The sequence below is a fragment of the Ctenopharyngodon idella genome, chromosome 13 (genome assembly GCF_019924925.1).
Source record: "Ctenopharyngodon idella isolate HZGC_01 chromosome 13, HZGC01, whole genome shotgun sequence".
Taxonomy (NCBI): domain Eukaryota; kingdom Metazoa; phylum Chordata; class Actinopteri; order Cypriniformes; family Xenocyprididae; genus Ctenopharyngodon; species Ctenopharyngodon idella.
This window is the reverse complement of record NC_067232.1, coordinates 9,600,436-9,625,017: the sequence shown is the minus strand read 5'-3', so window position 1 is coordinate 9,625,017 and position 24,582 is coordinate 9,600,436. Positions and strand designations below refer to the sequence as shown.

Genomic DNA, 24,582 nt, shown 5'->3' with positions numbered 1-24,582 from the left:
TTATGGTAACAAAACAACATATGTTTACAATAGTAGATCGACTGAATGACTAAGTCTCAAGAGGATATAAAATAATAAAATTAAAGTTACATGCAATGAGATAGCAAAACAGGACTATTTTGACAGTGAGTACTGCTTAAGCACTTCATTCAGTTCTTCATAAGTAAGATTAAAACATTAAGTCAGACTTTGGAGTAGTATGCCACAGCTGTGTTTTTCATAGGTGTCCGAGTGTAGCGCTCATCAGAGACGCTGTGAGTATCCAAGTGAGCATGTCCATTCATATCTTCACCACGTTTATTCAGCATTAGAGCGGGTTTACATATGTGCCAGTTCCACAGGACTTTATTCATGTCTTCTTGTTTACGGATCCCAAGAAGCTTCTCCTCATCACTCTTCTGTTTTTCTCCATCATCATCATCTTTTTTACCTTTTCCTTTCTTTATGGGTAGCTGGAGCTGTGGAACAATTTCACCACTGATGCTCTCGAAGTATTGCTGTATGCAGACCTTAGCGAAGCTCTTGGCGTGCTCTTTGCACGTTTCGTCAAATAGTTTGCGCTCTGTATCAATGTAGTGTGACCAATATTTGGTTTTAAGAAAAGCGGCTTGAGTGAAACAAGGTCTTATCGCCCTTATCAAGAAGGCTATTATAGTTATTATCATTAAAAAGGTCCATCCACAGGCCTAAAAAAAACAAAAACATTAATGCATTATATAGCCTCAATTTAAACAAATTGTATTTCATACATAATTTTTCTTATATCACATTTGTGCCTTTCAAATTCCTGGGTAATTTACCATGGTCATAATTATTCCTGGGCCTGTTTTAATAACCTCTTGTGTATCTGTAAAAATGTCTGATTTATGTTGTGAAAATGAATTCTAGTCTCTACTCAAAATACTTTTCTCTAGGTTTGACATTAAAACATACCCTACGAGGTGGCGATTTCATATGAATTTTTACGATGTGATTTGTATGAAAACATGATTTTTAGAAAAAAGCATGAAGCTCCACCCCTAACCGTAACCGTCAGTGGGGGTAAGCAGATTGTACGAAAATTTGCCACCAATTCACCAAAATGTAAAATAGTTATGAATGCCGTGAAATTGTGTATCAACCATAGGCTTAGCGCATAAAAGTTTCAACAAGAATACTTAATGAGGTAAGAGGTGAGGAATTTTATGATTGGTTGTCTGTTGCTAAGCTACTCTACAGCCAGCCAAAAGTATTGGTAGTGACATAAATTTTGTGTTTTGCAAAGTTTGCTGCATCAGTTGTTGTGGTGTTGATTCACATTGTTTCTAGATTATTGTGCAGAGTGATCAGATGCATTTTAAATAATTGCAAAAAGCTTTATTGGCCAAAAAGGAACTTTATCACAAAAAACCAAATTTCACTGTTTTTTGGCCCTGACACAAAATGACCAGCTAACATCATTTCATATCTTCAATCTTATATCTTCAACACATGGAAAAGTGTGAATGTGTACTAGTCAGAAGAAATCACTCTATCATTCTTTTTGCCAATACACCCTTTAAAACTTATGAAATGCTTACATGTGAAAAAATAATCTACAAATACTGAAGCAGCAAACTTTGCGAAACAAAATATCACTGCCAATACTTTTGGCCATGGCTATAAAGTGCAACAGTCCATTTGCTCCATTAATTTTCTCCATCTGGAAATTGATTTTTAACGATAACTTGTAAACTTTTAAAGTACAGCCCTACTGTGAGTTTCAAGGTTGTTAATTGATGGGATATGTTTATGTTGAAGCCATAAATTTGCATTATTTCAACTTATTTTTAAAATCAAGTTTATCAGCTGAATTTGTGATGAAAAACTATATGATGCTGTAGAGAAAATTGCTCATATTTACATATATATATATATATATATATATAAATATATATATTTATTTATTTATTTATATATATATATATATATATATATATATATACACCAGCCACTTTATTAGGTACACCTGCATGTTAACACAAATATCTAATCAGCCAATCACTGGGCAGCAACTCAATGCATTTAGGCATGTAGACATGGTCAAGACAATCTTCTGAAGTACAAACTAGCATCAAAATGGGGAAGAAAAGCGATTTAAGTGACATTGAACGTGGCATTGAACGTGGCACGTGGTCTGAGGGTTTCAGAAACTGCTGATCTACTGGGATTTTCATGCACAGCAATCTCTAGGGTTTTAGAGAATAGTCTGAAAAAGAAAAAATATCCAGTGAGCGGCAGCTCTGTGTCAGAAAATGCCTTGTTGACACCAGACGTTAGAAGAGAATGGCTAAACTGGTTAGAGCTGATAGAAAGGGAACAGTAACTCAAATACTTGTGATAACCGAAGTATGCAGAAAAACATATCTGAATGCTCAACACGTCAAACCTTGAAGCAGATGGGCTACAGCAGTAGAAGACAACACCGGGTGCCGCTCCTGTCAGCTAAGAACAGGAAACTGAGGCTACAATTCGCACGGGCTCACCAAAATTTGACAATATAAGATTGGAAAAACGTTGCCTGGTTTGATGAGTCTCGATTTCTGCTGCAACATTCAGATGGTATGGTCAGAATTTGACATAAACAACATGAAAGCATAGATCCATCCTGCCTTGTATCAACAGTTTAGGCTGCTGGTGCTGGTGTAATGGTGTGGGGGATATTTTCTTGGCACACTTTGGGCCCCTTAGTACCAGCGTCATTTAAACGCTACAGCCTACCTGAGTATTTTTTCTGATCATGCACATCTTCTGATGGTCACTTCCAGCAGGATAACACGTCACTTAACTAAGCTCAAATCATCTCAAACTGGTTTCTTGAACATAACAATGAGTTCATTATACTCAAATGGCCTCCACAGTCACCAGATTTCAATCCAACAGAGCACCTTTGGGATGTGGTGGAACGGGAGATTCGGATTATTATGGCTATGCAGCCAGCAAATTTGCAGCAACTGCGTGAAGCTAATAGCATCATGCTATCATGTCAATATAGAGCAAAATGTTGGAGGAATTAAGACAGTTTTGAAGGCAAAAGCGGGTCCAACCCAGTATTAGTAAGGTATACCTAATAAAGTGGCCAGTGAGTATGAATATATATTTGCAATGCTTAATAGGATTGTTGTGCTTTTGCTCACTAAAACATATAAGTACAGTCTTACACCTTTGTCTTTTGTCTGATTTTCAAATACTTTGCTTCAAATAAAAGTTTTTAATGGTGTGATTCACCTCCTAGATGGTTGGCTTGGTTCAAGACTCAGAACGCTTTAAAAAGCCCTATTGGAAACAGGCCTATAAATAATAAATTAAAAAAAACTTTCGGAACAAACGCTGCTGAAAAAGTGGGCGGGCACTAATGTAGGCCTACTCTCTGGCGCTGCATATAATTAACATTATATTAATTCATAAACCAGCTGCTACCGTCTTTCAGAATTACAATTATGACACTTTGATTTACCCAGCGTTAATTGTAATAGGTAAAAGTAGGCCTATTTTGAAACCCCCATTTAAACATAAAGTTGAAAAATAAGAATTACCTGTGACAAACAGCGAATATACCTAGTGGCCGCTTCTCTGGAGATAATCCCATCCCCATCAAATACGTCTTTGCATGGAATCCTTGCTTGTAGTTTTATAAGCTCGTTTTTGGATAAGCTTTGATAGCTCTCGTTGAGGAACTCGGATAAATTCGCTGTGGGAGTGAAAGCACACAAAAAGCTCTTGCCATCCATTAAAGTTACGGCTATCCATACAGCTGGAGCGATGAGAGCGCGCTGCGTCATGGAGCTGAACATGTAGCGCAAAACCGCTGGATCTTTTCTGCGCTTGCCCATCGGTCTCTTCCATTCTTCAGTTAACACTGATATGTTGTTGTTAAGTACATATCCAAGTAAAAAGAACCATATCGGTGGCACTATTAGAATGCCGATTCCATACGCGTAATTGTAGTCTGGAAGGCAAGGACAGGTAAACTCAAAGGAGGAATACATTTGAGCACTTGCCAGAGCCATGATCCCACAGATACCATTCATGAAGGACTCTTGGTTGGCTTGCAAAAACTGGACCATAATCCGAAACTTATCCATTTTCAGAAAGGGAGTTCACCTTTTAGAGCAAAATATTAGAGCTACGTTTTTAGTACAGCTAAGTAATAATAAATAATACTTTTAAAAAAATCAAAGACTTACTCTATCTTGTCAGAGAGAAAAGAGAGCAAGACTCAGATGAAACGTTCACCTGGTGGCCTTAATGCAACGATACACATGAGTGACAGGCCCCTCCTTTAGATGCTCTATAGATGGGTGTGATTTTCGTTCTCACATTATCCAATCAGTGCTTAAATTGTTTCCTGACTGTCAACTATAATACAAAGGACAAAATATATCTTACTGAAAACTTGTATTGAAGGCAAAAGAACATTTCAAGACGTACTATACAATATAGCCTACAAATACAGAATTTGATGACAGTGGTCTGTCACGCAGCTAAGATAATAAACTAGATAAATTATACAAGAAGAATTGATGAATCATCTGGTTATGTTATGCAATGTATGAAAGAATTTTAACCACCTACAGATTTGCTAAATGTCTGGTCCTTTCAACTTTGAACAGCTCAATCTTACTTAGCAGCTATTAAGTCAAAAATGACATTGACATCACGGTTTATTGACTAAAGACTATGTATGTAAGCACTGAAAAATCCAGTCAGTGCTTAAATTTTTCTTGTCTGTCAACTAATTAAAAGACAAAATATATCTTACTGATATGTGTATTGAAGGCAAAAGTAAATTTCAAGACTATATACAAAAATGTACTATATACAAAAATGGAATTTGATGACAGTGGTCTGTCACACAGCTAAAATAAACATTTTTATTAATTTATACTATTAATAGATACACATATACAATACATACTGACAAATACATAAACAATACAATTTTTTTTCAGGTGTTGCCAAGGTTCTGTAGTCATTTGCATCCAAGCCATATCCATGAGGTTGTTGTGTAATGTGTGGGGAAAGAGACATGCAAAATTACACAAACTAAATCCCAGCATATTCAAATGCACCAGCATGCAAGCTCTTGAAGAAGGTTAAAACAAAGCTTTCTGAATTGACAATAATCTGACAGTAACATTATACAGTTAAAAATGTTTGGGTTCTACATTCATATGCAGATGAAACATTCTCCATCCAGCAATAACATTAGAATCCAGACTAGGGGCCTGAAGGGCCCTTTGCAAAATTGATGAAGACATATGCAACAGCATGCAAGCTTTTGCCTCTGAACCAAAGGGTTAGTTTCATGAAGCTTCAAAGCTTTATGAACCTTTTGTTTCGAATCAGTGTTTCGGAATGTGTATCAAACTGCCGAAGTCATGTGATTTCAGTAAATGAGGCTTTGTTACGTCATAAGCGTTTCGAAACATTTCAAAATGTCAATGGTTCACGTGACTTTGGCAGTTTGATACACGCTCCGAACCGAACTGATTCTAAACAAAAGATTCATAAAGCTTTGAAGCTTCATAAGGCAGTGTTTTGAAATCGCCCATCACTAGATATTGTTGAATAAAGTTGATATTTTGTTTTTTTGGTGCACAAAAAGTATTTTCATAGCTTCATAACATTAAGGTTGAATCACTGTAGTCACATGAACTGTTTTAAATATGTCTTTAGTACCTTTCTGGGCATCTGAACATGTTAATTATCTTGCTGGCAATGCAGACCTCACTGAGCCATTGGATTTTATCAAAAACATCTTAACTTGTGTTCCGAAGATGAACGAAGGTCTTACAGGTGTGGAACGACATGAGGGTGAGTAATTAATGACATAATTTTCATTTTTGGGTGAACTAACCCTTTAACAATAATCAGTTAATTAGTCCTCAATTCATTATAATTTTAGGATTTAAAAACATTTTTCATTATCTTTATTAATATCCAATACCTTTATTAGCATGTCACTTATTTGCATGAATCCTTACTTAAGAGGTAAGATCTGCTTTTCCCTTTTACACATCAGAGAATAATGCCTTTCCATTGTGATCTTCCCAAGTGATACAAACTTTGGGCTTATAGGCCATCTTGGTCACATCCAGTTCTGGTTTGCACTCGTACCATGTTTGCAGCAAATGATCCACCTGATCTTGTCTGGTTATACCATGCAGACGCTCCTCTTCTTCCTCTTCATATTCATTACGGATTGTGCTGGGTCTGAGTGCACTTGAGAGGGGCATTCTCACGGTCACATCTTCTCGCATGCTCTCAAAGAACTGCACCACGCATTTTCTGGCAAAATCTCTGGCATGAAGGACACAAGTCTCATCAAAGAGCTTTTGTTCAATGTCCAGGTAATTGCTCCAGTAACGAGTCTGCAGAAAAGTGGCGTGATTGAAGCAAGGCTTGATGACGCGACCCACAGCACCCAAAAAAATAAAGAAGAGGAGGATTGACCAGCCTATTGCCTTAGAATAGAAGAAAAATTGTACAAGAAGAATAGATGAATCATGCAAAGTATGCAAAGGATTTTAACCACCTACAGATTTGCTAAAGGTCTGTTCCTGTCAGCTTTGTATAGCTCAATCTTACTTAGCAGCTATCATGTCAAAAATGACACTGACATCACGGTTCATTGACTAAAGACTATGTAAAAGCATTGAAAAAATGTGAGAAAATACACTTACTTGAGAGTAACAACGCACATAACGTGAAACAGCTTTCCGAAAACTTTTGTTTTCGAAGATAACATCTTCTTTGCAAGGCACCTTAGCCATGATCTTGATTAATTCTAGGCCGGTGCTGTTAGGTATTCCTGTAAAATATTTAGGGTCTACATTCATACTAAATGCACAGATGAAACATTTTCCATCCAAGAGTGTCATCAGAATCCAGACCATGGGGGCCAGAAGGGCCCTTTGCATCATTGATGACAGCAGAAATCTAGGAGAAGCATAATATATTTAAATAATTTTGTATTATCAATATTAATAGGCTATTATTTAGTCAAATAATATTAACATTGTATAGCTTTAACCTTACTTTACCACTGCCGGATTTTTTGTCCTCTTGCCCAGGGGTCTGACCCACTCTTCCATCAGCACCCCTGTATGACGATTAACTAACACTCCCAAAAGGAACAGTATGATTGGGGGGACGAACATGACCCCCATTGCGTACATCTTATTGTATTGCGGTAAACAAGGGCAGTTAAAATCAAAACTTGTATATAACTTGACGCTTATAAGTGACAGTATTATACAGATACCATTGGAGATGGACTCAGAATTTGACTGGAAATATTGTAAAACCAACTTTAAACGATCCATTAATTACAGTTTATGTTATAGCTATTAGAGGCTGTCAAAGGTACTTATCTGACAATGACCGCCAAATACGCTGTTCTGCAGTCTGCGCAAAAAAACTCGAAAAAGAACACGAAAAATAAGATTTAAAAATGAAATGAAATTAAATATAATTATCTGAATCACATGGAAACTAATGTTTCACAATTATTAACGCATCTCGCGAACTAACTGCGTGCTGAAATGCGATGGGTTCACAAGTAGGGCGCGCGCACCTGTAAGCTCCCTTTGGTCACACCCATTTGTGCGCACGCCACAAATTCCTTACATCATTAAAACTGCTTAAAAACGAGTTTGCTTTTTTTCGTTGTTTAACTGAACGTGCTTTCGATGTTCGGATGAGAAAAAAATATTAATTATTTTCATGTTTATATAATTCGTATATAGGCTATATATAACCTATAAAAAGGCCCCAGCACTCCCGCGACCCTAAAGAGGATAAATAAGCGGTTTGGAAAGGAGAATTGATGGATGGATAATTTTCTCATAGCGTGACCCTCAGGAAAATAAGATTCAAAATCATATTACCAACGGATGATTGTAATGGTGGTTATTCGACAGAAACTATCTCATATGTAAACAGGTAGGTGTGTCTGTGTATTGTCTATAGGCTGCTGAACCATAATAGTCTTTGACTGAATTTTGGTGAGGTATAGCGACCTCGTGTGTGTATATTTGTCCTCCGTCTTTAGTAGTCACTGCGCAGCCGCACATATTTCAAAAGAGCTGAACATTTTTCGTTAACAATGTCTTGTCGAAAAACCCAATTTCGATGTACTTAATGTAATAATCGACTCGTCATATGATATAACATGGTTTTTATTCTTAAAGAGGGTTATGTAGACCTATATATTGAAGCCTTTTTATTTTTATAATTGCACGTACATCCTCAATGAACAATACATGCACATAACATTATTACTTGTGAAAAGTTTTACTTATGAAATCTCACGTTGTAATGTTGAAAAAGTTGTAATGTTTCACCACCCCGGAGAATGGTGTGTGTGCGTGTATTACATATGATGTGACTCAAGAACTGGGCTGAGTCTGACCCACGTGCTTTTTATAGAGGAGCGAAAACGGCCACTTTGGTCACTTCCTGGATGTGAGAGCAGCTTCACGAGTATCGAGCAGATGAGGAAACAGAAGAATAACGGTACTGCAGCGCTTTCTCTTGTGTCGGTTCAGTATTATTCTGAGGCAATGAACAACGCTGGACTTCAACTCTTGGATTAGGGTGTAAGTTATTTTTCTGTTCTTGGTTTACAACAAAGATTCAGCGCGAGTGGTGGCCGTCTGTTGTTTTATAAATTATTAAAGACACCGTTACAACTGTGATAAAAATACACTACACTAATCTTGTAAAACATCTTAAGACGTAAAAATAAAAACACGCAATTTTATCGATTAACAATAGACGTTGTAAAATGCTCTACCTTTAAGTAGTCACCGCCCTCTAAACTACAAGTTTCAGTCGTTTTCTCACTGACAAACTTACCACTGAATTTAATCATTCCAGTCATGTGTTAATAAGTCTTCCTTCCGTTATACCATGTCTATTTCATACATCTGTGATTACAAACGTAGTTGTTGTCTAGACTCCGCCCTTTTAGTTATTGTGGACTGTGGGAATCTTTGCAGCGCCACACCAATTTTCCCAATTAACGTCTTTACTGGAGCTTTAGCCTACTACTATGAGTCAACTACCAATGTTGTCATTATGTAAACTATTCAGTAACTTTTTTATTATTATTTTGTACAGTTTAACTTGGGATATGATGCAGTTCCACATGGGCATTCGTTTTTGTTTTTGTAACAAAAAAAATCACCAAGTTGAATGCACTAATAAGGGTACAAATAGGGCCTAAACTGAAAACAAAAAGTAGTAGCCTTCGTGCTTAACCTTCAGAAAACCTTGTGAGGTCAAAATAAATTTTGTATTAGTTGATTAATCTTCTATTTATTCTCAGTGTGGTTTGCATTTTTGCGACCTGCTATCAAAAATGCGGAAATACTAAATAAAAGATCAAGGCCAAACACTCCAGTTTATTAAAGATAAATTTTAGTTTGATCATTTTTTTTTTTCTTATAATAACCTGAGTAATATGAATAAGCTTAATAAATCTTGCAAATTTAGAAAATGAAACTGAATGAGAATATTTAAGTAATATGTTATATCTACTCAATAAAATTGCAAAAGCAATATTATTAATTAAATTCAACAAATAAGAATTGAGTAAGAATTAATCAAATTAATTCCTTAAAAGTCAGCCATTTAAAATGAGTAAAATTTCAGTAAATTTTAAACAAAAATATCTGAATAACAGTCTGACGTCAAAGATGAATTAAGAACTCTAGTTTTTATTGCCAACATTGAAGACACTTGATGATATCGAGCAGAATCACTGAAGGAAAGAGAAACACAAGAACTACTGCTGACTTTATCCACAGCCTTAGATGAAATCAACTGAAGATGAAAGACATTAAATCTCTCTTATTACAAACATACTGACTTTACTTCTGTCATTAGTCTATAGTTCTTTTTGAGAATTAAGAGGTTTAGATGTTAATGTTTTTTTTTTAAATGTTTGGTTACCATTGTGGTGATCAGTGTTTCCTTTAGTTGGGCAGTTTGACTCTTAGCTTTTTGTGCTAGTTTGTGGTTTTTGTAACAGTGTTTATTAAAGCATGTAATTTGTTACAAAAGAACCCATGAACAAAAATAAGATGCAAAAGATCTAATAATCTTAAAGAAAAATTGACTAATCTTATGACTGATCAAAAGTAGTTATTTGATATGAATAGATTTTCATTAACAAAATTTTGTGGGCACAGATCAGACATTCTTAATTTTCTTTTTTTCAATACATTGTAGGATTTTTTTTTTATTTTAAATACACAGACATACAGAATCAGCATATTAATCTCAACAATGGTGACTAACTTCATGCTGCAATGCATGCTGGGAGCCACCATAGTATAAAACTCATGACTCCCATCATGCATTGCAGCATGAAGTACGTCACCATTGTTGAGATTAATATGCTGATTCTTGATGTCTGTGTGTGTCTAAGTAATGCTGTAGATAAAAACTCTTTAGCAGTATATATATATATATATTTTTATTTATTTAATCTTGCATGTTGTTTGATAGCCACACTGCTGGATCTCATGCTGTAGAAACACATGGCTACTATCAAGAAAAATACAAAATTAATAACACATTACCTAAGAAACCAGAGCATTAGACTCCAAATGAGTTCAGTGATTGTCTACATGATGATTATGTCATCATCAATAAACAGCCAACATCACCTGCTCACATTTTCTTTTGGCTGTCTTTGCCATAAATAACATGCTTTATACACACACAGTTACAGCAGCCAGAGAAAGCTAATGTTAAAAAGGCAAGAGTCATAAATAACTGAAATCAACTGAAGATGAAAGACATTAAATCTCTCTTAGTGGTGGCTCAACTTAAGCCACCACTGATCTCCATCATGGTGACTTCAAATGAAACTATTATTTTAATTAAAACAGAAATAAAGTCAATCCGGTTAGTAAAAAGTAAAGCTGGTAATGCTGTTTGTGGAGTTGTTTAATCAGATCTTGAGAGATTTAATGTCTTCTTTTATCTTCAGTTGATTTCATCTAAGGCTGTGGCTGAAGTCAGCAGTAGTTCTTGTGTTTCTCTTTCCTTCAGTGATTTTGCTTGTTAGCATCAAGTGTCTTCATTGTTGGCAATAAAAACTAAAGCGTTCTTAAATCTTTGACGTCTGTGTGTTATTCAGATATTTTTGTTTAAATTTTACTTAAATTTTACTCATTTTAAATGGTTGAATTTTAAAGAATTAATTTGATTAATTCTTACTCAATTCTTATTTGTTGAATTTAATTAATATTGATTGTAATATGTTGCCACAATTTTATTGAGTAGATATAACATATTACTTTTTACAGTGCATGCTGTTAGAAAGGGCCCAAATAAAATTCCACAATTGATAAATAAAATTAGTCAAATAAAAGCAGCTTTTTACTTCTACGAATTTATTATCAGTTCAATAGATTGACAAAACTTGTATCTCTAATGCTTTTAAATAGAACCGTGGAATGTGCCAGTAGCTCGCAGTTTGTATAAATACAGAATTTTATCTGCCTCATTCCAAGAATCACTCAGACTCCAAGTGCCACGCCATAAATAAACCAATTACATAACTTCCTCCTAAGTGTATATAAGGTTCCTTCCTAAGCTTTAGTCAAGGCAAAATTTCAATGTTCTTTGCATAGATGAGATGTTACAACAGTTTTTTTTTTTTTTTTTTTTTTTAATCCAAACATCCAGTTTTAATCCAAACATCCAGCAGATTCTCCCCCCTGATATATATATTTGTATGATTTAAAAAAAAAAAAAAAAAAAAATCAGTTGTTTCCAGTGGATACTTTTATTTGGATACAGTTATCTGGCTGGTTTAAATTATGTTGTTTGACAAGGGTTATCTAACTTCCTTCCCCAGTGCGGGACAGTTCTTTCTGTTACAGTTCACAAATAGCACTATGATAATGGTGTTTTTGCAAAAGTTAGAAGATAGTGTTTCCTTTCAAGAAGCTGACAGTAATCCAGAAATGTGTTTTTCCAGACGCACAGTAAAGGATGCAAGGTGCTATTACACGGGTTTGCATGGTGGTAGTAGCCGCTATCCTCAACCCTCTGCTCTTCCCTAATGAGAACACCACCATCCCTGAGCAAGATGATGATCTTCTGGCCCGGATGAAAGAGCACCAGAAGAAGCTGGAGTCAGAACAGAAGCGCCTGGAGCAGGAGATCTCACAAACCGAAACAGCTCTGATTGTTGATCAGGACAGTTACGGCTGGTACTTTTGGAGCGCTCTCTGCCTTGTCATTTTCTTCACAATTGAGGTTTGCAGGCAGGAAATGATCCCTGATGAAATTTCAGACCCTGTGGAAGACGAAGACGGAGATTCCAGTGCCGGATATCTCAGCGCTAAGACTGTAGCCTTAGATAAAGTCATTCTAAATAACTTCTGCAAGACCCGCTTCCATCCTTTTATCCACGAGAGTGGGAGAGTGCGGGAGTTTATCGAAGGCTTCGCAGATGACTTGCTCGAGGCTTTGAGAAGTGTTTGCAATCGAGAAGCTGACCTGGAAGTCGAGGACTTTGTCGGCATAGGCAGTATGTTTGAGTCCTGGAGGGTGTCTAAACCTCCTACATGTGACCTTATTGTGCCTTTTTCTCCACCCCAGCCATTCAGGTTCCAGTTTCAGCTCTGGTGCGACCCCGCCACTGAAATCCCTCTGGACCTGCAAGGATGTGGAAAGATTAAACTCATAAAACCAGGTGGGAATGGAACAGAATGTCTCTGTGGCTCAACCAATCTTGGTGATGATATGCTGTGTCTGCTTCACAATAGAACGGAGTGTGAAAAGCTTGACGAACATGGTTTGGTGGAGCTCTTTTGTGCAAAGAACACCACGTATTTGTCGAAAGATCAGATCATGAGATGGTTTCAGATTTCAGTGACCAAAGCATGGGGCCAGATCTCTCATAAGTACGATTTTGAGTTGGCATTTTGGAACCTAGACCTCCCTGGAGCTCTTAAAATCAAATTTAGGTCTGGAAAGACCGTCATTCTTAACGTTACCCCTGCCGTTCTGTTTGAGGACACGGATGCTTACCTCATCTCTCATTTCCCATCTGACACTAGCAACTCCTCAGACATTCACTGGCAACTCTCACTAACCGTTTATGAAAGAAATCTGCTTAAATACCTAGCGAAAAGACTTCCTACCAATTCGTGTCACATTCATTGCCTTCAGATAGTTTCTTTCTTGCACAAAAAGCAGACGGCTTTGACTGGGAGAAGCGCCTTTTCTAATTACCATATAAAGACGGCGCTCTTGCATCTGCTGTTGAGTAAACGTCTTGCGATGTGGCAGCCGCAGAATCTCGGTCACAGATTACGAGATCTGCTCAGCTTCCTTCAGCAAAGCTTGGAGGAAAAGAGACTCTATCATGTCATTGTTGGGAACCCGCGGATCCCAAATGAAATTCTGGTTCCCGAAATAATCTGTTCTGCAGAGCCGATAAACCTGTTTAGGCCTCTTGTATTGCAGAGGCACGTATATGCCAAAATGGAGGAGCATTTTCAGGAGATGGTCAGAAATACATCTGTGCTGCTTCAGGAATATACCCCTCACTTTTCTAACGGTCATGTGAGACATGAATTCAGCTCAACGGACCAGACGTAGACTTACTTGGTGCTTTGGCTTTGAGTGCAGGGGATTTCTACAGCCTAATTACATGATGATGTCATGCACCTTGAATGTAAATGATATGTTAAGCACTGACTGTTACTGATGCTATTATGATATTTAGGTGTTTCTTCAACTATATGGGCACTTTTTATGTCCCAGAGGACCAAATTTCATAATTTAAATTTTTGTGACATGAAGGTCACATTCTTTTAGCATTTATTTTTGCCACTTTTAGCATTTAGCATTTTAGCATTTATTTCAGTGCCTTTTATTGTTTCACTCCTGTCCCAAACCAAGACTTTAAATCTTAAAATTTGCATTTTCACAACAAAATGTGGTTATAATAATAATAATAATAATAATAATAATAATAATAAAGTTTATTTCAAAAGTTACTGCACTTATCATGCATTGATAATTTTGTTAAATTACACAAAAAAGCTTGATTCTGCCAAGGAAAAAAAAAATATATACACAAGGTAATTGTGACTTTTTACATCTCGCAATTCTGACTCTTATCCTCTTAGAATTGCAAGATATAAACTTGCAGTTGTGAGTTATAAAGTCAGAATTGTTATATATAAACTCGGAATTCTGAGAAATAGTCACAATTGCGAGGGGAAAAAAAGTCAGAATTGTGAGAAATTAACTTTCAATTGCAAGTTACAAAGTCCAGTTCTGAGAAAAAATGTCAGCTCACAATTTTGACATTTTCTCGCAATTACAAGTTTAAAAGCCGGAATTGCAGAATAAACTCGCCATTGCGAGGGGAAAAAAAGTCGAGATGTAAACTCAACAAGCTTCCATAAAAATGCTTGCTATGAATTATGACACATTTTATTTTCACCACAGAATGTTATCAAACTTAATGCATTATTTGAGATGTGACAGAAATTACATTTGCTGGTATGTAAATATGATTTTAAGGGAATTTATTTCCCTAAAGTACACAGGGCCAAAAGTGCAGAGTTGAAGAAACACCCTCTTGTTATTCATCATTGATCTGGCAGCTTATTCAGGATATTTGAATCACGAGTTGTTACAAATGAAGCCATATCATGTTTAGCATGTTAATTCTGTAATATTATCATAGTACTTAGCCGCATTATCAGTTATGAGCTTATGTGCCAACACTTAAGGGATAGATAAAATTCCTAAGCAAAGTAGATATTGAACAACTAAAAATGGTGCAGTTACATGTATATGCCCAAGCAGAAGCTGTTACACAAGTTTTCCTGTACAATGGACTGCTTAGATTTTAAGATATAAATCTGTTCCTTTTTTATCAGTCAATACAGCAGCAGGGTGCCAGTTTTACTTGAGACTCTTTGTAGGGGTAGACTCTTGTTTTACTTGTAGGGGTATTTTGTCACCATCTTGTTTAAAAAAAAAAAGAAAAAAGAAAAACGGAAATGCACTAAACTTACTTTTATGCAGCTTCCCCTCCCAGGAAGCAATGCTTTGCAGCCTCACTACATGCACTGCATGGCTCAGTGACATTTCACTTTTGACCAAAGAGAAAACTAGTAATATATAGAGATTAAAAGAGAAAACACAAGGATACATGTTCTGCCCATGATTTTATGTTTTGTACATTTGGTTTATTTGTATTTATGTATAAATGACAAACATGTTAATATACCCATTGTAAAAAGCATAATTTGCTGTAAATTCAGGATAAAAATAGAGTAATGATAACAATTCCACACACAGATGGACATATATCATCCCATTTTACTCTATAAACCATGATCATAATTAGGCTTTCCATCCATGTAGCTGTCGAAGAACACCCTGTGATCCTCTGTGCTGAACATGATGGCTTTCACGACAGGATCCTCGAACATGCGTTCAATCCACTTCCTTAACTCAGGAGTGTTGGCCAAACAACTGAAACATGAAAAGAGATATACAGAACTCTTAGATTTACAAGAAGAAAGAAATATACAAGAGACATAATTGCATTTACAAGAAATTTACTTGTGAAAACATGTTGTTGTTTTTTCTTGTATGCACAAAGTTCACTAAAGCAAAGTGCTTTTCAATTCAGTTGGAACTTGAAGCCCTGCCTTTACTAATCTGAGTCATTCATCATTGTTTGCATATCTGTTTGACTTAAACTCAATGACTCCGCACACTATTCCTCCTGCTGTCAGGTACAATGGCTTTATTTTTTGTGTGCATTTTTATTATACATTCATTATATATTTTATATATGCACTAATACAAAAACATACTGCTTCACGTTCATCATCTCTGCCCTCTCAAACCATGGCCAGATCAAGTAGTCAATCATTGTGACTGAATCGCCTCCAAAATATTTGGTCTTCTTTTTTGCTAGAGCCTGAAAAAAAGATATCAGAAAAGAAAGCAGTTAGAAGTTAATAAATCTTCATAGGAAACTGTATTTTAAGAAGATGTAGGTATTTCAGCCCACCTCATTTAATTGGGAGAGTTTTTCTGTAAACTCAACTTCAGCGGCTGAGACGTCCTCTCCCCTTTTCTTGCCCATAGAGATTTTATAGAAGTATGGAATCACCTGAAATGAGTATGAATTTCCATTAATGTATGCAGAAATGTACTTAAATAAAAAACAAATATGATTATACACAAGTAATGCTTCTGAGTGGTCATGGTTTCACCTTCTTGGTTATTGGGGTTTCCTTAACTGATAATAAAAAGGTAATATCAAGACTTTCACATTTATTTTTAAAAGTAAATTTTTATATTTATGTCCTGATTAATGTCCAGATTTCTAATGGAGGACCATATTTAAATCAGCAGTTTCTACAAGCAGATGTTTTACAGTACATGTTTCAAATGACAAAATGACCAACCTTTGAATAAAGCTCTAGCAGCATTTTCTGTTGGGCCCTCTCAAATGGGTCTGATGGGAGCAGCTTCTTCTCAGGGTAGACCTCATCCAGGTACTCGCAGGTGATTGGTGACTCGTATATCACCTGACCACTTGAGGTTTCCAATACTGGTACCGTCCCAAAAGGATTCTTCTCCAGAAACCAATCTGGCTTATCCTTCAAATTGATGTTGATAATGTCATGCCTATGTAAAAGGAATATAAAATCAATTTTGGATAGTGGCTGCATATTTATTAGAGTGATCTTCCTTGCAACCAATACAGAAAAAGTTAATAAAGAAAGTAAGATACTAATTCTAATTTATGCTCCATTTAAAAATATCATATGTACACATTAGGCACACCAGAACACTTAAAGGTGCAGTAAGTGATTTCTGAAAAATGCTGTTGAAAATAGTTCGGATAGGGGTGCGTTTCCCAAAGCGAACTATGGTCGCAAGTTCCGTCGTTACCAATAGAGTTCAATGGGACTTACGACCATAGTTGGCTAACGATGCTTTCGGGAAACGCACCCCAGAGCAGCACAACAAACCTGTAGCCAATCAGCAGTAGGGGGCATATAGACTCATAATGGGGGAGGAGAGAGAGTGAGCAAGAGGGAGATTTGAAGAAGTACTGTTGAAAGAAAGATAATAAGAGTGAGAGTCATTACAAAAGAGAAAAGGTCAGAGGAACATCACTGGAAAAAGAAAGGTAATGATCAGGCAAAAGCTTTAGGACCCATGTAAATAATAGAAAAGCTTTCCAGCGCTGGAGAGACCTAAGTGGGAAGGCCTGAAAACGGACACCTAGGTTGCATAGTTTCTGCTCCATATGGGAGTGACATTGGTTTTGAGTGTATGCTGCTGGCGACTAACAACGAACTCTTGCTTGTATATACTTGTGTACTGATGTTCATTTTATGTTCCTCCTTGTCGTTCACCTTCGCTCTATTTTTTGTGCTTCTGCTATGATAAAGAGACATCCACTCTTGAATAGTGCATTTTTGGGGGGCGGAGAAATGAAGGGAGGGGTGTGTTCAACAATGATTCTCAGAAATCACTTACTACACATTTAAGCCCTCCATCTAACCCAATATTGCACATTAAGTCAACATTAGTACTCACTTAACTCCCTTAGCAGTGAGCACCAGTCTTGTTCTCTGAGCAAAAGGGCAGAATCTCATGCTGTAGATCCGAATAACACCATTCGGCACTGGTCCAGGAGCAGGACATTCTGTTACACCAATGAAACACATGGAACACAAAAAAATCTCAATATTTACATGCCTTTGAAAAAAATATTTACATTATAAGCATGGATTTTCATCAGGAAAATAATGTGGAACACAGGTGTGGAGCCCAGGTTCTTATTTTTTTTTAAGAAAAATTACATTTTAATTGCGTATTTATCACTTTCATCAGAAAGACATTCTTAACAATGGTTACACAACATCATGGTATGATAGCATCTGAGGCGACCGAGTTCTGCAACCGAGTTGATAATGAAACTCTTATGGATGATAAAATTAGCTTAACATCTACGCAGATGGACGTGAATTTATATCTGTAATTTTTTAAGAATGCTTTTCTAATTGCAAGTTACAGAGCAAACAATGCAACATTTGTGAGTCTAATTTCTTTGCTTTCTCTTACCTTTCCCATGGCATTTTTGAGTTGGAGCCATTATGGTGATCAGAGTGTTTGCTTAAAGAAGACCTAAAAGTAGAAAAAAACAATCGATGGTGACTACACAAACAACAGAAAACATGAGCGTTTTGTGGATAAGAAATTTAAAGCTGTATGTGTTTCATAACGCGATGGAGGAAGTGAAAAAGAAAGAAAGGGAAAATACTTTCGAGGCTATCATAGATACTAAAAGCAAGCATATATTATTTCAAGGTTTGCTTACCTGTCGATCCGTATGACCTGTCAGTAACTGAAGTAAGTTTAAGTTAGCTGTCTTGAAAGTTGATTTTATATGGAAGAATGGGTGTGGCTGAAGACTAATGACTCCTCCTCTTACATACGTTTACTACACTCATTTTACTTTCAAAATAAAGCTGTTCTGCAAAACTAGTTCCCTAAAAGATTCTTAAAAGTATATTTTCTCCGTTTGAAGGGGACCCCATATTAATTGTACAGCTATAAAACGACTATAAATGATAAACTACTCAGAAGTTTGCACTTATCTTCAGAACTGCTTATTTACTGTACATTTCTCTAATTTTGCTGTGTCATTTTACCCGACCACTGAAATCTATGGTACTGTAATAACAGCTGCGATTCGGAACACATATCACTGCGCGGCTCTGGATCGCTGTTGCTTAGCAATGTTCTGTCTAACATAGGCCACATACGGACTATATCTTTTAGCGAAGAATACAACTAAAATTTGCTTAATAAAATAACGATTTTAAACAGTTTTTGTGTTTGTACTACTTTTATAGAGTGACCAGACGTCTATGTTTTCCGGAGACAGTACCGGTTTGCAACTGGGTGGCCTACTCCTGATTTTTGGTGTCCCAGTTTTAAGTTCAAAACACTTAAATAGCCCGACCAAGATAGCTTTCAAAAGCACAAACATTTGAAAAGTTAATAAAATATTTAATTACTCTATAGGCCTACATTATATTCGCAGTTTGTGAAAATAAAAATATTAAATAGCCATATTAAATCTCATATTAAATTCTTTCACTAATCACTTTCTATTTACAGATTTTAATTTTATTTTACTACACTATTGATAGAACGTGTATATAAGATAAAATAAAAATAAATAAATAATAAAAAACAATTCCAAATGAAGTGGTGATTTGGGCCCATGCCTGGAATATTGCACACCCATAACTGCTCTTTGCATTCAAAAATGTTTTTTAACCCTTGTGTATTGTTCGAATTCACTACCCTTTCATTATGTTCGGGATGAAAACATCCACTAAATTAAACTGCTGTAAAAATGTATCAGATAAATATTTTTTTTGCATAAATCTGTTAATCAACCTCAGTCCTGATCAAAACTACTAAATGTTTAAAAAAAAAAAATCCAGGATTTTTACTCTTTAATTGCCAAGTTCATAAATTATGTCACTGATTTGGGGGAAAAAACACACAAAATGACTTATTTTCAATATAAAAAGTGATTGTCAAAGATTAGTAACAACATTGGCTTTGATGCATTGTTAGTTTTTGTGCAGCATCAGATTTTAATTTTTTCTCCCTAATAACGAAAGGGTACTGAATTTGCCCACAGTGTATTGTTGAGATTTTGAAAAAATTCAAAGCATTTTCCCAAAATATGTATCAAAATAAGATTTGTCACCAAAAATCATTCCATTTGCTGAAACACAGAGAAAGTTGTGGCCAAATTAAGACTCAAAAGCACCCCATAGTGGATGAAAACGTCCCCAACATAACATAAGGGTTAATACATAGACCAGTGAGAATTCAATATTTAGACCATTGAACTAAGAAATGATCCTGATTTCCATTTCAGAAATCAGGTCACCTTCATTTATTAACCTTTTTTTAAACAGTGCCTAACAACACCCATAGCCATTCATAATATAACTTCTCGTACCTTATTGCTGACATAACATTTGAGATGACAACTGATTTCTGGATTGTGTCATGTTTTTTTAATCTTCATATCCATATCACGTCAAGTATGACACCTTATTATATAAAAAAGACAATATATTCCTATTAGATCATGCCACGTTCTTTTCTTGCCTCTTAATGCTCACTGTTTATGTTGTGTGGGCGTCTTGCAATGTCATGCAAAGATTTCTTTTGCAGTACTACAGCTGCAGAATGAGTCACCTTGTCAATTTGTCAGGATATGGACCTTTTTTTGTTGTTGTAAATTTGCCAACTCAAGGGTCACTTAGTCATAGGTTATGACATTGACATCTCGAATTTTCTGCTGTGCACAGTCATACTTATCAATGCAACAAATATCTAAAAGATAACTGGCAGATGTCCGATGTTTTTTTAGTTTTATTGTTCTAATCAGGATGGAGCACTTCAGCAAACAAGAATCAGAAGCTCACCTAACCCTATTATAGTGCAAGACCACACTGACTACTGCAGAAAAAAACCCTCCAACAGTTAGATTTACACTTTTAGTATGTGTCAAATCAATGAACAGTGTTAGGAGGATGTTAACAAGAAGTACTATGGTATTATTACTATACCCTTTTTCTACATGTACCATTGCAGTATTACTGTTTTGTCTTTAAAGTAACTTAAAGCTCTATGTACTTATCATGATAAATGCTTTTGCTCTCGTATGGTCAGATGAGAAAGACAATTTAGGTGGTTATCTGCCCTGCATTTCTGTTAAACATTAGTGGCACTCTTCCTGCTTCTGGTAAGATTATGGATCCCATGTAACTCTGAGGTCTTGGATTGTGATGTGACTCATTGGAGTCAGTGGTAGACACCTAATGATTAGGGCTATTAAGACAAACACTGCAGGTTAAATTCCAGAAAGGATGACTTGTGAACTACTGAGATACTGAGAGCCCCGTTACCGTTTTAACAGTACTGGCAGCTAACATGCTGTCAGTCATTGTGGATGATGATGCTCGGTAATTACACTGGAAAATCTCATTATAAGCCATCAAAGAATGCACATGGGCTAAAATCAGATTAGTCAAAAATTCGATAACTGATATTGAATGAAACTGATATCCAGAAGCTTGTATTTTTGTTTTATTATTTATTTTATTTCATTGCACTGGTAACTACTTAAATTGAGGTATGTAGATCATTCAGCTGGTTATAAAAAAAATCTCTTAGGCATTTTTTGTTTTATTATTTATTTTATTTCATTGCACTGGTAACAAATTATATTGAGGTACAGTATGTAATTCATTCAGCTGGTTATTAAAATAATCTCTCAGGCATAGTAATTCAGTATTATTAATTTCACATGATTCATTCACAAGATCATCAAAGTTTTAGATTTATGTTTTTGATATCCACACCACAAATCAAAAGGACATAAAGAATGATACACAAGGCATCAAATTCTCTTCAGATTAACTGGGATCATAGTATAAAAGATAGTCAGACTAAACAGTATTAACTGACTTTTGTACCCAATATCTGTTAAAACAAATAGGCAATCAAGATGTGTTTTACCAAAGAACAATTATTTATTCTATAAACCATAATCATAATTGGGGTTTCCCTCCATGTAGGACTTGTAGAACACCTTGTAGAAATCTGTGCTGAACATTGTGGCTTTTACAGTGGGATCCTCCAACATATGTTCAGTCCACTTCTTCAGCGGAGGAGTGCTGTCCAAACAGCTGGGAATTATGAAAATAGGGTGTTAATGTGCAAAGCAATCATTCAGATAAGTCTAATTTAATGATTTTTCTAATTCACTAACATGACTTTGAGTTTCTAATCATTTTAAATCATCATACAGTATGTTAGAATGTAATATTCATTTCTTCGTGTGATAAAATGATTGTTTTTTGTTCTGAGGAAATCATTTTTTAACTAAATGGCAAGTAAAATATCTGAATTTGTTTATGTCATAACCATAACATATTATCTCTCTAATAAATGTAATAAAAAGTAGATAAAAACATACTGATTCAGCTCAATCATCTCCATCCTCTCAAACCATGGCCACATCATGTAGTCAATCATTGTTATTGAATCTCCTCCAAAAAACTTGGTCTTCTTCTTGACAAGGGTCTGATAAAAGCCATTAAATACACAGGGAAAGCACAAGTTGATACAGGAAGTGATAACTGAACTCAACTGAAAAGTATCCCATGACATCTGCTTAACATCAGAAATCTTTATTTTACTCAGTTATATTATTACTGGTGTTCCAACCAACCTCACTTAATTGGGAAAGTTTCTCTTTAAGTTCTGCTTCAAGTGCAGACACATCTTCTCCTTTTGCCCTGCTTACAGGGATCTTATAGAAGTAGGGAGTCACCTAAAAAGAACATCCAATCATATTGATGAAAACATTTAATTAATTAAATCTAGCAATATGTAATATCCATGTGGAAGTGCATTAGTAAATACCTTTGAGAAATGCTCCAGCAGCATTTTCTGTTGGGCCCTCTCAAACGGGTCGGATGGAAGCAGTTTCTTCTGAGGGTAGACCTCATCCAGGTAATCACAAGTGATTGGTGACTCGTATATCACCTGACCACTCTCGGTCTCCAGCGTTGGCACTAAACCAAGAGGATTCTTCTCCAGAAACCAATCAGGCTTATTCTTCAAATTGATGTTGATGATGTCGTGTCTATGGTGAAATACAAATACAGTTATTCATAGGGACATTTCTTTTTTTACTCAAAGCAGAAACAATGTTTATGCATTAGTTAAAACACTAATGCCAGTTTGTGTTTGTACTTACTTAATTCCCTTGGCATTGAGCACCAATCTTGTCCGTTGGGCAAAAGGGCAGAATCTCATGCTATAGAGCCGAATATGGTCCTTTGGCACAGGGCCAGGAGCAGCACTTCCTGTGGCACAAATTAAACAAAAACATGTTATACTTGATCTACCTATTGTTGCGATGACATTGATGTAGTATTGTGAGTCACTTGTAGGCCTGTATGTTTCTAAATGATCCACAATGTCTTTTCAATAATGTTGTCATTATGCAATACATTTTTATGCCCCCAGCATGTCTTACTGGATATACTTTAAACTGGATGAAACACACACACACACACACACATACATATATATATATATATATATGTGTGTGTGTATGTATATGTGTGTGTTTCATCCAGTATAAAGTAAATAAAGTATATCCAGTAAGACATGCTGGACAGTGCTGATTCCTCGAGAGCATGACATAGCACTTGTATGGAATCTGCTCAGTCATAAATATCATGGTTAATATGTAGTGGTGATTTGATGAAAGTGCAGTGTCATGCTGTCATCAGCACTTAAACTCCTGAAGCCACAACTGTTATTTCAAGCAAATTCTTGTGTACAATGACATGACTGAAACTCCCCGTTTCCTAACATAACAAAAACATATCCGGACATGTTATGCAGATTTTATATAAATGGTGGATTGTAATCACTACAAACACAATTTTGCTGTCACGGAATCCACAGTAGACTAAACTACTTATGAAAAAAAAAAATTCAGGTCATTCAGGTCTCTCATGATTATTATGTCTTAACGTACCTTTTCCAAGACATTTCTGAGATGCTGCCATTATTATTTTCAGCGTTACCCGGGAAGAATAAACCTGCAAAGGTTAAATAAATTGAGAACCATAATTTAATTTTGGTGTATTTGATTAACTAGACGCCACAGCAAATATTTTAGTAGGAAGTTAGGTAACTTAACCCACTGTCTTGCAGAAAGATCACTGCTCAATTTTATAATTAAATTATTTAATCACTACAACCAACCTAAAGGATGGAGAAACAAATAACTGAAAGGAGCAGTTAATATGATACGTACCCGTCTTATAGTTTGACTTGTCACAATTGCGGAGATAAATGGGAAGTTGATTTATTTATTGGAGGGAGGGCAGGGCATGTCTCAAAGATCAACTGACTAAATTGCAAACGCTGTTTCAAAATAAAAGTCCTAAATAAAAATACAGCTAGTACAATCAGCTTATTGGAGATGTCGAGCACCTTTATCTTTTCCTCTCGAATACAGATCATTCAGGTGTGCAAAACATTTAAGGTTTTCTTTTGTAATATATTTGTATACTTGCATGTCTTTTAAACACTTGTTTGCAATTTTTACATGTATTTGCATACTGACTTGTGGTTGGTTTAATCATTACACTGTTGTGTCAACAATTTGACACTCTTCTCTTGCCAACATGCAAACAATGACACTTGCTCCAGAACATGAAAATGATGTTATCCATTCTGTATTGAGATGGGCCACCTAACATCTAAATTATTCACATTTTTTAAAATGCCTTGAGGAAAGATGTGGATTTTCATAGAGACAAATTGCAAAGTTTTCCAAAAGTCTGATTTATAGTTACAACGAATTACTGGTAAAGAGCTCCATCTGATTTCTGTGGTAAGAAGAATGTCTTTTTACAA

At 35.8% G+C, this 24,582-nt stretch overlaps 5 protein-coding genes across 6 annotated transcripts; 1 reads left to right on the top strand and 4 right to left on the bottom strand.

Moving 5' to 3' along the window:
• Positions 1 to 4,331, bottom strand: calhm1a (calcium homeostasis modulator 1a). Its single transcript, XM_051917442.1, has 3 exons — positions 4,206 to 4,331; positions 3,555 to 4,122; positions 1 to 686 (listed from the first exon to the last, which is right to left on the bottom strand). The coding sequence occupies exons 2-3, from the start codon at positions 4,101 to 4,103 to the stop codon at positions 183 to 185; spliced, it is 1,053 nt and encodes a 350-aa protein (XP_051773402.1). The 5' UTR covers positions 4,104 to 4,122; positions 4,206 to 4,331; the 3' UTR covers positions 1 to 182.
• Positions 4,332 to 4,872: 541 nt separating this feature from the next.
• calhm3 (calcium homeostasis modulator 3) lies at positions 4,873 to 8,180 on the bottom strand. The gene is made up of 3 exons (XM_051916431.1): positions 7,060 to 8,180; positions 6,705 to 6,960; positions 4,873 to 6,485 (listed from the first exon to the last, which is right to left on the bottom strand). Exons 1-3 carry the CDS (start codon positions 7,344 to 7,346, stop codon positions 6,033 to 6,035), a joined length of 996 nt encoding a protein of 331 aa, XP_051772391.1. The 5' UTR covers positions 7,347 to 8,180; the 3' UTR covers positions 4,873 to 6,032.
• Positions 8,181 to 8,441: 261 nt separating this feature from the next.
• Positions 8,442 to 15,063, top strand: itprip (inositol 1,4,5-trisphosphate receptor interacting protein). The gene is made up of 2 exons (XM_051916425.1): positions 8,442 to 8,621; positions 12,020 to 15,063. The coding sequence occupies exon 2, from the start codon at positions 12,034 to 12,036 to the stop codon at positions 13,648 to 13,650; it is 1,617 nt and encodes a 538-aa protein (XP_051772385.1). The 5' UTR covers positions 8,442 to 8,621; positions 12,020 to 12,033; the 3' UTR covers positions 13,651 to 15,063.
• A 169-nt stretch (positions 15,064 to 15,232) lies between these two features.
• gsto2 (glutathione S-transferase omega 2) lies at positions 15,233 to 18,679 on the bottom strand. Its single transcript, XM_051916434.1, has 7 exons — positions 18,422 to 18,679; positions 18,166 to 18,228; positions 17,638 to 17,746; positions 16,494 to 16,716; positions 16,094 to 16,195; positions 15,894 to 16,000; positions 15,233 to 15,546 (listed from the first exon to the last, which is right to left on the bottom strand). Exons 2-7 carry the CDS (start codon positions 18,194 to 18,196, stop codon positions 15,396 to 15,398), a joined length of 723 nt encoding a protein of 240 aa, XP_051772394.1. The 5' UTR covers positions 18,197 to 18,228; positions 18,422 to 18,679; the 3' UTR covers positions 15,233 to 15,395.
• Positions 18,680 to 21,315: 2,636 nt separating this feature from the next.
• gsto1 (glutathione S-transferase omega 1) lies at positions 21,316 to 24,107 on the bottom strand. 2 transcript variants are annotated; one of them, XM_051916432.1, is made up of 7 exons: positions 23,978 to 24,107; positions 23,696 to 23,759; positions 22,904 to 23,012; positions 22,567 to 22,789; positions 22,373 to 22,474; positions 22,118 to 22,224; positions 21,316 to 21,827 (listed from the first exon to the last, which is right to left on the bottom strand). In XM_051916432.1, exons 2-7 carry the CDS (start codon positions 23,724 to 23,726, stop codon positions 21,677 to 21,679), a joined length of 723 nt encoding a protein of 240 aa, XP_051772392.1. In that variant the 5' UTR covers positions 23,727 to 23,759; positions 23,978 to 24,107; the 3' UTR covers positions 21,316 to 21,676. The 2 variants fall into 2 exon arrangements, with proteins under 2 accessions (XP_051772392.1, XP_051772393.1); XM_051916433.1 differs by lacking the exon at positions 23,978 to 24,107 and adding an exon at positions 23,861 to 23,883.
• Positions 24,108 to 24,582: the final 475 nt, after the last annotated feature.

Excerpts from the sequence above, each read along its gene's own strand:
- calhm1a (XM_051917442.1), bottom strand. The coding sequence starts at position 4,103 with ATGGATAAGTTTCGGATTATGGTCCAGTTTTTGCAAGCCAACCAAGAG. Across the intron at positions 687-3,554 it reads ATATTCGCTGTTTGTCACAG|GCCTGTGGATGGACCTTTTT; the intron begins GTAATTCTTATT and ends TGTTTTTTTTAG.
- calhm3 (XM_051916431.1), bottom strand. The coding sequence starts at position 7,346 with ATGGATCGTTTAAAGTTGGTTTTACAATATTTCCAGTCAAATTCTGAG. Across the intron at positions 6,961-7,059 it reads AAAAATCCGGCAGTGGTAAA|ATTTCTGCTGTCATCAATGA; the intron begins GTAAGGTTAAAG and ends TGCTTCTCCTAG. Across the intron at positions 6,486-6,704 it reads ATGTGCGTTGTTACTCTCAA|GCAATAGGCTGGTCAATCCT; the intron begins GTAAGTGTATTT and ends TTCTATTCTAAG.
- itprip (XM_051916425.1), top strand. The coding sequence starts at position 12,034 with ATGCAAGGTGCTATTACACGGGTTTGCATGGTGGTAGTAGCCGCTATC.
- gsto2 (XM_051916434.1), bottom strand. The coding sequence starts at position 18,196 with ATGGCTCCAACTCAAAAATGCCATGGGAAAG. Across the intron at positions 16,717-17,637 it reads CTCACTGCTAAGGGAGTTAA|GCATGACATTATCAACATCA; the intron begins GTGAGTACTAAT and ends CCTTTTACATAG. Across the intron at positions 16,001-16,093 it reads AACTCTCCCAATTAAATGAG|GCTCTAGCAAAAAAGAAGAC; the intron begins GTGGGCTGAAAT and ends TCTTTTTTTCAG.
- gsto1 (XM_051916432.1), bottom strand. The coding sequence starts at position 23,726 with ATGGCAGCATCTCAGAAATGTCTTGGAAAAG. Across the intron at positions 22,790-22,903 it reads CTCAATGCCAAGGGAATTAA|ACACGACATCATCAACATCA; the intron begins GTAAGTACAAAC and ends ATTTCACCATAG. Across the intron at positions 21,828-22,117 it reads GAGATGATTGAGCTGAATCA|CTGTTTGGACAGCACTCCTC; the intron begins GTATGTTTTTAT and ends CATAATTCCCAG.